The 11898-nt window shown below is 51.8% G+C and overlaps 2 protein-coding genes across 4 annotated transcripts; one reads left to right on the forward strand and one right to left on the reverse strand.

Moving 5' to 3' along the window:
- Positions 1-347: 347 nt before the first annotated feature.
- METTL1 (methyltransferase 1, tRNA methylguanosine) lies at positions 348-4089 on the reverse strand. Of its 2 annotated transcripts, none has more exons than XM_070494859.1 (7): positions 3847-4089; positions 3490-3620; positions 2598-2761; positions 1504-1688; positions 1298-1369; positions 1037-1138; positions 348-873 (listed from the first exon to the last, which is right to left on the reverse strand). In XM_070494859.1, exons 1-7 carry the CDS (start codon positions 4039-4041, stop codon positions 700-702), a joined length of 1023 nt encoding a protein of 340 aa, XP_070350960.1. In that variant the 5' UTR covers positions 4042-4089; the 3' UTR covers positions 348-699. The 2 variants fall into 2 exon arrangements, with proteins under 2 accessions (XP_070350960.1, XP_014699527.2); XM_014844041.3 differs by having other exon boundaries at positions 1298-1411; positions 3847-4076.
- A 95-nt stretch (positions 4090-4184) lies between these two features.
- Positions 4185-11855, forward strand: EEF1AKMT3 (EEF1A lysine methyltransferase 3). 2 transcript variants are annotated; one of them, XM_070494860.1, is made up of 5 exons: positions 4185-4361; positions 4477-4586; positions 5516-5555; positions 5862-5920; positions 8815-9133. In XM_070494860.1, exons 1-5 carry the CDS (start codon positions 4185-4187, stop codon positions 8987-8989), a joined length of 561 nt encoding a protein of 186 aa, XP_070350961.1. In that variant the 3' UTR covers positions 8990-9133. The 2 variants fall into 2 exon arrangements, with proteins under 2 accessions (XP_070350961.1, XP_014699528.1); XM_014844042.3 differs by lacking the exons at positions 5516-5555; positions 5862-5920; positions 8815-9133 and adding an exon at positions 9982-11855 and having other exon boundaries at positions 4477-4588.
- The last annotated feature ends 43 nt before the right edge of the window (positions 11856-11898 follow it).

An 11898-nucleotide genomic window follows, 5' to 3' on the forward strand; every position in this document is an offset into this window, starting at 1 on the left:
TCAGAATCCTCCACAGTTTAGCTCTCTGCTCCTCACTCCCCCACTCCCCACCCCACCCCCATCAGGCTCTGTGCCAGTCAGTCAGCTCTGAAGTTCTGGAACCGAAGGTCAACATGAAAAAGGAGAGGGTCTCCGCCCCCACACGCTCCCAGGGACTCTCCAGAGACAGCAACAAAAAAAAAAAAGGAGCAGATTCCCCAGGTCAAGTCTCAGCAGGGAGAGGATGGGAGGATGGGAGAAGGCACGTGATACACACCCTAGCCTTTCCTGAGAAAACAGCACGAGCACGTGCATACGTACGCACACATGCCGTCCCCAGGACTGCAAAGGGAACACACGCGGACAGGTGATTTGAGCCTAGCAGGCAGTTTAGAGAGATCGTGGAGAATTGCATTCCTCACTCCAGCTGAGGACAGATCCCAGGAGAAGGGAGTGCTAGGGAAGAGCAAGACCCTGTACCCTTCCAAACATCCCTTCTGGTCCAAGGCCTTTTGACCTTCCCAACCAGCTTCTTTTGCTTTCTGCTGGCAGCGGGGGCAAGAAGGTGAGAGGAGTCAGGGGTAGTTGTGAACACCAGAATTCTGCCCTGGGCAGCTCCCCAACTTCTTGGAGAGATGCTGCCTCTCAGCTCCAGCCATCTCAGCTGGGAAAGTCCAGAGGGCCTGATCTTCTTTCCAGTCCCTGGAAGATGCGGTCCAGCTAAGGCATGGTATGCAGTTGGGGACCAGGACGGGTGAGACTGGGGGTCACTGCTTGGAGGGTGAGATCCTGTATTCTTCGGAAGATGGCTGGGAAATTCTTTCCTCCATTGCGTAGCACTTTCTTTCCTTCTTCGGTTGAGGTGCCCAGATGTCCCACAATGGGGTCTTCACTCTGGGAAAAGGAATGGTCCAATAAGTCCTTGCCTACCTTTCAGACTGCCCCTGGCCCCGAGACTCCCATCCCATCCACCTGGCACTGAACTGGATTCTAAGAATACAGAACCACTCTGGAAAGGGCCTGAATCTTCCCTATTTCCCTCAGACCCCCAACTTACCAGCTCCTCCAGAGGCACACGCTCAAACAGGGGATGTCCTTCAAAATGGGTACACATCCAGTTGTGCAGCTCCAGCACATCTGTTATGGTGTACACCAGCCCCTGCACAGGCAAAATCACACGAGACAGGGGGCTGCATGGAACTGAGCCACGAGATGATGGGAGTGATGGTGTGAGCCCTAAATGCACCCCTACTAAATTCTTAGTGGAAGGTCCCTGAATAGGCCACTCACCCCATTGTCCCTCCCACTCCCGACTCACCCCAACTCTCAGCACGTAGGCATATTCTGCAAGCAGTGTCGGACTGATGATTCGCCACTTGTGCTTCGTCCGCTTGAAATGTGGGTCAGGGAAGAGGAAGAACATCTTTGTCAGCTGTGAGACAGACATGCACCGACAGGGTTGTGAGAGCCTGGCCTCCACGCCCCACCTGCCTACCAGTTTGACCCACTAGGTCCCCTCCCAACCTGGCCCTTGCGGAAGAAGTTAGGAAGGTGTTTCATGGCATTGCTACGGAGACAGGCGATGTTCTGGAAGCCACCTCCAGGAGCTGCTCGTAGGGCCCGAATCCGGTCTTGTACGTAGTCTGAGACTTTCACTCGGATCTCCAGACCCAGAATCAGCGTGTCTGGGAACAGCGGTGACAGTTCCACTGGACACAGAAATAGGAATGGAATCACGAACTTCATATTTGCAGGAAGCGCAAAGGGCTCAACACAGGAAAGGAAGCCCCAGCCTGCAACTACCACAATCAGGAATGGCAAGTGTGGGCAGAGAGACCCCGATGGATGGTTCCGTCCTGGAGAAGAGGGCTTGGGGAGATCCGAAAACTGTTACCAAGACTGGAAGTGGGAGGGCCTGAGAATACATGTGTATTTGCAAGTGCTTTAAAGTTTTCACACATTGTCTCATTTAATCCTCATAACACTCAGTGTAAATTGTGAAGATGAGGAAACCGAGGGTCAGAAATACCCAAGGTCATAGAACTAAGAAGAGGTAGAACTCCAACTTGAACCAAGGTTTTCTGCCACCAAGTACCATGCTCTTCCTCTCTGTCATGCTGTTACCTCCATGGGAAGATGTAGAAATAGAGAAGTGGGCCGGCATGCTAGGCCAGGACAGTACAGACAATACAAGAGGGACTCCCAAACAGAGAGTGGAGCAATGAGTTATGGAGAGGAAGGGGGGAGGGGTGTGGTGGAATCCTGAGAAAGACAGTTCAGGATCACTAGCCACAGTGACTAATCTCTGTTGCTTGTGCTGACCAGCTCACTGACCCAGCACCTCGCAGGTGAAATGGCTCATGTCGGGACTGGGGCCAGGGGTGGGGCCTGACAGGACAACCCAAGTTCCAAGAGGCATTTGAGGCAGCCCCTCCCTACTCTAGGGCAAAGGCCACAGACGGAGAGTAGACGGAGGGTGGGGACTCTTCACACCGATGTCATAGCACCAGTGTCTGGTCCAAAGGGGAAAGGCCAACTATGGTCCCCACTAAACCTGCTGAGATCGCAAAAACTAGGTGTTACCTCTCCTTGCCCCAGAGAGAGAGCGGGAGTGTTACCTAACAGGCCACCATAGCCACAGCCTATGTCTGCAAACTCCACTTGGGCCTGAACTCTCTTTTCGTTCTCATCCTTTGGGTCATCGTGGCTCTGATTCTGAGTCGGTGGGGTGAAGAACTCTGGGTATAGCTCAGACCAGTCCATCTCCTCTGGCTTCACAGGGCTAGGGAGAGAAGACATGAGAAGGTTGGTCATACCATTGCAAAAGTGGTACTGCGTGTGTGGGGGTGGATGAGTATGGGTGGGAGGTAGTTGGGAGGAGGGTTTCTCGAAAATTCGGTTAACAGTGGGCCCTGTGGCCTCTCGGAGACACAATGGAAACCACCGTTAACCCCCAGTGTGAATCATAGGCCCATCGTGAGGCCCATGATTGCTGACCTGCCCATCTCCATTTCTAGGAGTTAATGTGACTCTGGCCAGGCAGCTTTCCTTTCTGGGGCACAAGTTCCCCTTTCCTCAGAGACTGGCTGCCTAAGGCACGGGGACCTTACTTTGTCTATGTTCTCTGTGGGAAGGGGATGGAATAAGGTGTGGACGGGATTGTGCATACGTTTCTCTTTTTGTTAAATCCAACTAACGAAACCAAAAGATGGAAACGACATTCTGCCTCCATCCCTCTAGTCTTAGTAACAATTTCTTTCTTTTCCCAGACTTGCACAGCCACCCAGACTTCAGCGGGACAGCCACACCCACGCCCAACCCGCCAACTCCGCCCTCCACCAAAACTCCTCGATCCACCCCTAAGCTGACGTCACCCTGCTGATCCTCCCGGGTCTATCTCAAACCCTCCCAACCGGACCAGCGCAATCGCTCTCCCGGGCCGCTCCGGGCTGTTCTAACTCCGCCCTTCTACCCCTTCCAAGGCTCCCCTCCCCTGCCCCGCTCACTTACTAGCGCAACGTATGATCCGCCATGGGGTTGGAGTGAGCGCGTTGCCGATAGTAGCGCTTCTGGGGCTGCGGGGCCTCGACTCCCGCCATGATCCCCAGCGCGGGGTTTCTCCACCGAGCCCACGTGGAGACCTAGGCCCGGGCGCACGACAATGACGCATCAGACACGTTGCGAGCAGACCCCACCCCTTAAAGAGCCAAGAGTGAATTGGGCCGGGCTGGGCTGGGAGGATGGGGAGGAACCGAGGGGGCCAGCGCAGGGGGACGCCTCCACCCAGCTCGTCTTTAACCGGGCCGGCAAGGCCAGACTCGGCGCCCAGCCTCTTTCGTTAGCTTGCTTCTGCCTTGTCTGGGTTACCTTCCTGGCTGCAGGCACCTGTGCACCTTGCAGGTGAGAGGGGTCTGGGACCCCGCTTCCTAATTCTACAAGTAATCCTCGCTCCTCTCCCCTCTGCCCGATCTCCGACCGGTCCGCCGGGTCTGACCCGCGTGGTCTGGGGTGAGTCCCGTCGGGTGTGTGCTGGGCACCGGAGCGGGAGGGGGAGCTCCTCATTCCACCTCCAGGAAGTCAAACTGGAGGAAGGAGGGCAAACTCGGGGAGGCGGGGCTCGGTGCCACTGGAAAGCTGAGACGGCCGCGGCCCCCAACCCCCACCCGGCTACAGATCCCGATCCCAGCGCTGGCCACGGTGTCCAGATGGCGGACCCCCGCCCAGATCCTGAATCAGAGCCCGAATCCGTGTTCCCGCGGGAGGTCGGGCTCTTCGCCGACTCTTACTCGGAGAAGAGCCGGTTCTGTTTCTGTGGACACGTCCTGAGCATCACGCAGAACTTCGGGTCCCGCCTGGGGGTGGCAGCGCGCGTGTGGGACGCGGTGAGGAGTGGGTGGCTCTGGCCCAGGGGCCGCGGGACGTCCAGACCCCGGACTCTCCCTCTCCCATATGGAGCCATCCCCGCGACAGTCTTTTTTTCTCTTTTTTCTCCCATAGGCTCTGAGCTTGTGTAACTATTTCGAAAGTCAAAATGTGGATTTCCGAGGCAAGAAAGTGATCGAACTGGGCGCGGGGACGGGCATCGTGGGGATCTTGGCGGCGCTGCAGGGTGCGTGAGCTTTGCGGCGGGAGGGGCCGGGGGGTATGAAGACGTGGAGAAATTGTCACTTTCTGGATTCTTGGGAGAGAGGAATGGTTAGGCACCAGCCCAATCCCTTCTTTTTAAACATTCTTTGTGTGCGTGTCTGCCTGCTTCTGTGTGCCAGACAGCGCTGATTGGCTGTCAGACCGCCCAAAGTGGTAGATTTGGGGGCAAGAAATAAAAATTGGGCAGGCCTTAGTAGGAATTTGTTTTCTACTTTTTTGCTCTTTGTGATTTCATGGCCAGCACTGTCATTTAAAATCTCCTTTGCTTTGGACGTGGTCTTCTGTCAAAGTGCATGCATAGGGCCACCCTGTAGGGGGAGCAGCCTGCGGGTATGAAACCTCTTCAGTGCTTTATAACTGTATTTCGAATATATTTTAGATTTTTAAGATTTTGGTTGCGTGGGGAAAACAACTGTATGAGTTTCTGAGGGTTGGGTGTGTTTTGTGGGAAGTAGGGTAGGAATTAGGCCCCGCAGACTTGGGGAAGGAAAGGTAAGGAAAATTTTGCTGCATTTTTGTCGAGAACCAGAAACTACAAAAGAAACATTTCTTAATTTATTGGGCAGGCAAAACCTCACACCGAAAACACTCATTTAAAAACACTTATGATGTCATCTCCTTAGAAATGAACAGGTCCTCCTTCATAGGGACACAACCAGGTCACACTCAGGGAAGTCTTATGTTCATTCAACCTACACGTATTTGGAGTCCCCAGTGTGCCAAGAATCATGCCAGGTCCTGGGATACGACCATGATTGAGACAGATGTCCTCTCCCCGGGGAGCTTACGGTCTAGTGGGGAAGAGAAGGAGGCGGGTCCAGCACGAGAACTGTCTCGAGGTCCGCGCAGAGCCGGTGCATGTGCTCTAGCCATGTCTCCCTTGCTTCCCGGGAACCCATCGAGGAGAGGCTCCGCTAGGCGAGAAGGAGGTGAACAGGGGGGACACAGCAGGCTCCGAAAGGAGGAGGGAGTGTCAACAGCAGTTTCCCATGAAGGATGGATGAGAGGCGGGCAGTTATGTTAAAATGAGAGAAAAGGGGTGTAATATGGCCGGGAACACCTGCTTTCACTGGCTTCCAGATTGGCTCCTCCTCCTTCGCCCCGTATTCAGCTGCCAAGCCAGAAATCTGGGTGTCATCTTGTCCCTTGCCCTCTCCCCTCACAATCAGCCAGTCCTGTGGGTCATAGGCCCTTAATGCATACCCAATTGTCTCTTCCTCTTCCCGCCATCTTAGTTGAGGCCACTGCCATCTCCTCCCTGGATTTTCACAAGCATCTTCAAGCTTTCCCATGGGTAAGTTTGGCGTGCCCAAACTAGATCTTTTGATCCCCCACCAAACCTTTATTCCCTCAGGTTTCCCCATCTCAGTGAATCAAACCACCATCCCTTTGGTGGGAAACCTCGATATCACCTTTGACCTGTCCCTTTTTCTCACCCCTATGTCCGTGATTCCAGTCCTATTGATTTTATCTCCTAAAAATCTTTTGAATCTTCTCCCGTTTTTCCATCGACACTGACGACTTCCCAGTCCATGCACCACTGTCACTTGCCTGGACTACTACATTTGGTCAAACTGGTCTTCCTCTTTGACTCCCTGCCTGCCTGGGCCTCTGCCTCCTCCACCCAGCCGGCAGAGGGATCCTCTCAAAGTGCCGCTGTAATCCTCCCACGCCCATCTTTCAGTGGCTTCTTGTTACTTTCAGGATAGAACCAACCCCTTTGGCATGGCCTCCAAGTCCTGCCTCCCTCTCTAGCCTCCCTCTGTGCCCCCCCTCCTCCCCCTGCACTCTTTGTGCTACCTATTGCCCTTCTGTCTGTTCCTTAAGCCTATCTTGATGTTCCTTTCCTTGGAGCCTTCACACAGGCTGTACTCTCATGTCTGAAATCCTTGTGCCCTCTGGTTGGTGCATATGCATCCTTGAGTGCTTAGCCCCAACATCACTTACCCGGGAAGGCCTCCTTGACACTCCTACCCCCAGGCTAGCTTAGGCCCTCCTGGTATATACACAACTGTGCTAACTGATTTCATTTTAACTTTGTGTCACTACCTCAGGTGTGTCCTTATGTGCTGCCCAGCTAGCCTATTTCCATCCCCTCCTCCACTCATTCTTCACTCTCCTAAACATCTGTGTCTTACCTTCTTGCCCTTCAAACCTCCAAATGCTGCCTCCCCTATCTTCACCCTCAGCCGAAGACTTTGTTTCCTGTCTCTTGTGACTGTGTCTGTTTTCTCATAGAAAACATCCACATGTTCCCGTCACAATGTCTACTCACCTAACTATGCCTTCTCTCCTGTTACCATGGACATGCCATGACCTAGCTAAGGTCACGCCCTCCATTTGTCGTGAGACCTCCACCCTTCTCACCTACTCAGAGACATTGTTCGAGGAACACCCCCACACCAAATCTCTCTTGCATTATTACTTTTTTCTTCTCTCTGGATTATTCCACATATATATATATATATATATATATATATATATATATAGTGTATATATAATAAATGTGTAAATATAAATATGCCGTAATTTCTCCTATCTCAGAAGAAACTCTTGATCTACATATTCCCCTGGTTACCACCCCATTTCTCTGCTCTGCTTTACGAGAAAACTCCTCAAGAGTTAATACTCACTGTCTGTAGGTCCTCTTTGCTATTCTTTCCTCAGCCCATTCCGGACTCCCCCCACCCGCCATGGCCCCTCCACTCCATTGCTCTAGTCAAGGTTGTGGGCTTCATCTACAGCTCCATGTTGTTGAGTTCAGGCATCAGTCATGAGCCCACCTTACTTGACTCTGCAGCCTGTGACACTCCCTCCTCCTGGACACACTTCCATTGGTTTCCAGGGCACCACCCTTCTGGTTTCTGCCCAGCTCACTGGCGCTCTGTTCCGTGTTCCTTTGTTGGTTCCTTTTCATCTTCACAGCTGAACATTTGAGGGCCCCAGGGCTCAGGGGCAGGCCTTTCACCTCTCCTCTTTTCTGTCTGTACTCACTCCTAAGCAATCTCATCACTTCTCAGCTTTGAATACGCTTTCTATGCTGGGAAACCTGGAACTCTCCCATTTCTACCTCCTCACTTGTCTGTCTGGCCTCCTGCCTACTCCATATCTTCATGTGGTTGTCTGATGGACAGCTCACACTTAATGTGTCCAGAAACAAACTCATGAGCTTCCTGTCCAATCCTGGTCCTCCTGCAACCTTCTGGTTTTTTTTGGTGAGGAAGATTGGCCCTGAGCTAACATCTGTTGCCAATCTTCTCTTTTTGCTTGAGGAAGATTGTCACTGAGCTAACATCTGTGCCAACCTTCTTCTATTTATATGTGGGACGCCTCCACAGCGTGGCTTGACAAGCAGTGTGTAGGTCTGTGCCTGGGATCTGAACCTGTGAACCCTGGGCTGCCGAAGCGGAGCATGTGAACTTAACCACTACACCACTGGGCCAGCCCCCTGCAGCCTTCTTCATCTAAATGAATGGCAATGCAGTGTTCTAGTTGGTCAGGCCAAACAGCTTGGAGCCATCCTCAACTTCTCTCTTTCTCTAATAGTTCATATCCCATCTGTCAGCAAAACCTATTGACTCTACTTTCAAAATTATTCAGGATCTGACCACTTCTTAGACATTGCTACTGCCCTGGTTCAAACCACCATCATCTGTCACCTGGGTCACTGCAGCCGCCTCCTAACTGGTCTCCTTGCTTCTGACCTTGCCTCTCTGCAGTCTTTTCTCATCACAGCGGCCAGAGTGATCCTTTTAAAGCATAAGTCAGTTTATGCCATTCTTCCACTTAAAATTCTCTAATGGCTTCCCTTCTCAGACTGAAAGCCAAATTTCTCCAGTCTCCTTACAAGGCCCTTACAAGGTGAGGATCTGGCCCCTACTAATCCCCCTCACTTCCTCTGCTCCAGCCACTGGCCTTCCTGCTGTTCCTCAGACCTGCCAGGCACACTCCTGCCTCAGGATCTTTGCACCTGCTAGTCCCTCATTTGGTACATTTTAGCCTGAGAGATCCATGTGGTTTGCTCTCTCACTTCCTTCAGGTCTTTGTCCAAACACCATCTGCTCAGTGAAATTTTCCCTAACCACCCAGTTTATGTTTTATTTATTTATTTTCTTGCCAAGGAAGATTTGCACTGAGCTAACCTCTGTGCCCATCTTCCTCTATTTTGTTTGTGGGACGTCGTCACAGCATGGCTGACGAGGGGTGTAGGTCCACGCCTGGGATCCGAACCCACGAATCTAGGCTGCCAAAGTGGAGCACGCCAAACTTAACCACTAGGCCACGGGGCTGGCCCAACACCCAGTTTAAAATTACATTGCCTGCCCCGTCCCTCGAGCAGTTCTTATCCTCCTTGCCTGCTTAATGCCTCACCACAGCACTTAGTACCATCTGATGTACTGTGAATTTTGTTTATTTTCTTTTGTGCTTCATTGTCTGTTTCCTGCCACTAGACTGTCAGCTCCATGAGCAGAGAGGTTCTTGTCTGACTGGCCCACTGCTGTATTCCCAGCACCTGGCATGTAGGCACATAATAAATATGAATGAATGAATGAATTCTTAGTACTTCCTGTGTCTATGATGGTCATTGTGATTATGATTAAATCGTTTTGCAGTACCTAGTGTGTCTCTACCTCTATAATAAACCTCAAGGAGGGCCGAGGTTTTGTCTTGCTCACCACTATGCTCCCAGAACTTGGTAGGTACTCAGTACATGTGTTTATTGCATGAATGAAGCTTTCTGAAGTGCTAATCTGATCATCTTCACCATCTGCTTCTACCCTGAAAACCCATTGCTCCCACGATCAAGCCTGGATCTCCTTAGCATGTCATAACCGTCTTCCTCTTTACTCTCATGTCTTTACACTTTTCTACTCCCTTCAATCCTTCCACATCCTCTAAGATCCAGCTTTCCTGAATATACCATGCTCTCACCTCCAGGCCTTTGTACTCTGTTCTCTACTTGGAAAGCTCCACCTGACTAACTCCTACTTGTCCTTTAAGGCTGAGCTGAGGTCATGTCTCCTGGGAACCTTTCCAGACCCGTGAAGGCTGGTTTGTGTCAGTAGGGGATAGGGGCACAGCCCGCCTCCAGCTTAGTCCTGCCCAGGCTTCTGCTGACATGTGATTGTTGTGTGTTGGGCAGAGGGGTTGAAGATTAGCTCAGAGAGAATGTTGATGTTGTAAAATGTAGAGTAAGGAGAACAGTGGTGGGTGACATGGAGGTTAGAGCAACCAAAAGCCAAAGTGTGGACTTTGGGCTGTCAAGACATTGTCCTCTAGGCCCTGAGGTCTCTGGAGCTGAGACTCCTTGGTTGGTCCCTCTGACTTGCATTTCTCCTCCTTCCTCTCTCTCAGGGGGGGATGTTACCATCACTGACCTGCCCCTGGCCCTAGAGCAGATCCAGGCCAACGTCCAGGCCAATGTGCCGGCTGGAGGCCGGGCCCAGGTCCGCGCCTTGTCCTGGGGGATTGACCAGCATGTCTTCCCTGGAGACTATGACCTGGTGCTGGGGGCTGATATCGTGTACCTGGAGCCCACCTTCCCACTGCTGCTGGGCACCCTCCAACACCTGTGCGGGCCCCATGGCACCATCTATCTGGCCTCCAAGATGAGAGAGGAGCACGGGACAGAGAGCTTCTTTCAGCACCTCCTGCCCCAGCATTTCCAACTGGAGCTGGCCCAGCGGGATGAGGATGTGAATGTCAACATCTATAGGGCCAGACACAGGGGACCGAGACCTGCTTGACGTCACCCTTCTGCTCCTCTGAGCCCCTTGTCCTAATGAAGGAACTGCCATATCTTCCAAGCCATAAACAGGATCAAAAGTGTGGATTTCCCTTGCCTCCTACCCTCTCTGTTCCCCCAGATATTCACAGGGAGATGCCTGCTTGCCAGGAATCCTGGAGCCCTGACAGCACTGGGGTAGAGTGCAAAGGAAGTTCGCAGCTCCTGTTCTCAGAGGAGGAAGACAGGAGGGTATCCAGGATCTTTAGGGGGAGGGGAGGTAAAGGGATGTGAGAGCAGTGGCTGCTCACTGTCGCTGATCCCTTCCAGTCCTGCGGTTGTCTTTTTATACAGAATGGATTTTTTTTTTCTTTGCCAGATTCTAATGGAATTTTTTTTAAGGGAAAGAAATAAGCATTAAAAATCTCTTCTGCATCCGAAGAACCCAGGCTTTTGCCGGGGGGCTGGGAAGAAGCAGTCTCAGACCACCCATTCTTGCTTCTAGACATAGAGTCCGGTGGGCCCATGGCTTTAACTGGGTGCAGTCTTCCTAGCCCTGAAGTGGGCGCTGGCAGCAGAGCGGTCCTTTGGACTGTGGCTTCTCCACCCTCTTCAGAGCTGGAGCCCTGATCACCAAGTACTAGGTTCTCCTCCTCTTTGTTTTTCTTTAGGTTTCCAACCCCTGTCAGTCTTTCCTTCCTAGTGTGTTTTGCCCTCTCCTCTTTTCCCTTCCCACTGTGGTTCCTGTGGTCGGGGCTCTCTTTACTTACTCCTTGGGCCACATATCACCTCCTCTGGCCTCCTGGCCTCCATTCTCTCCCTTCAAACCACTTTGCAAACTCTTGTGGTCTTCCAAAATCAGCTCTGATTAGCTTCTGCTGTGTACAGAAGCAAGCAGCAGATCCTCTGCTTGGTCTCAGTCTCTCCCATGTGACCCAAATTACCCTCTATTTCATTGCTGGTGTCCTACATGCATTGCAACCTCTGGCCAAATTACAGAAGGTCTGCCCTCTGCTCCCTAAATCCACACCAAGATCCCCTGATGACTTCTTTCTTTTTCATGCTTCCCTGCCTGGAAGGGCTATTTCTCCCTGTCAAAATCTTCATTACTCTCAGCCTCTTTTCCTGAAAAAAGCTTTTCCTGAGCCTTCCTCCCCTGAGATGCTTTAACTGTTTGTTCATCTTATGGGACTTACCCCTTCTTGTGTGTCATTTGTCGACTCCCTATTTTCTCACCATTAGATTACCCTGGAGGGTATGGCTGTGGTTCACTCCTCTCTCAGGCCCTGAAGCCTAGCAGTTCCTGGCACACAGTGGATGGTCAACAGATGTTTTGCTCATTCAACAAATATTTACTGGGTTTGTTGAAGGGACTCCACTCCTACCTCCCCAGCCGTCCTTGGCCAAATTTCTGAACCCGCCCACCTACCTACAAGTTTGTCATGAGTCATAAATGGATAATAAATATGAAAGCCCATTGGAAATAAAGAAACATAAAGTGTTATCATGTGTCTTGTACTGTTATTTTGTGACATCTTCATCGCATG

Source organism: Equus asinus, chromosome 22 (assembly GCF_041296235.1).
Source record: "Equus asinus isolate D_3611 breed Donkey chromosome 22, EquAss-T2T_v2, whole genome shotgun sequence".
Lineage (NCBI taxonomy): Eukaryota > Metazoa > Chordata > Mammalia > Perissodactyla > Equidae > Equus > Equus asinus.

Coding starts and splice junctions, on each gene's coding strand:
- METTL1 (XM_014844041.3), bottom strand. CDS start 4,041: ATGAGGAGCTCCCCCTCCCGCTCCGGTGCCCAGCACACACCCGACGGG. Junction 1,689..2,597: donor TGGCTATGGTGGCCTGTTAG/GTAACACTCCCG, acceptor TTCTGTGTCCAG/TGGAACTGTCACCGCTGTTC. Junction 874..1,036: donor GTGTGCCTCTGGAGGAGCTG/GTAAGTTGGGGG, acceptor TCCTTTTCCCAG/AGTGAAGACCCCATTGTGGG.
- EEF1AKMT3 (XM_014844042.3), top strand. CDS start 4,185: ATGGCGGACCCCCGCCCAGATCCTGAATCAGAGCCCGAATCCGTGTTC. Junction 4,362..4,476: donor CAGCGCGCGTGTGGGACGCG/GTGAGGAGTGGG, acceptor TTTCTCCCATAG/GCTCTGAGCTTGTGTAACTA. Junction 4,589..9,981: donor GATCTTGGCGGCGCTGCAGG/GTGCGTGAGCTT, acceptor CCTCTCTCTCAG/GGGGGGATGTTACCATCACT.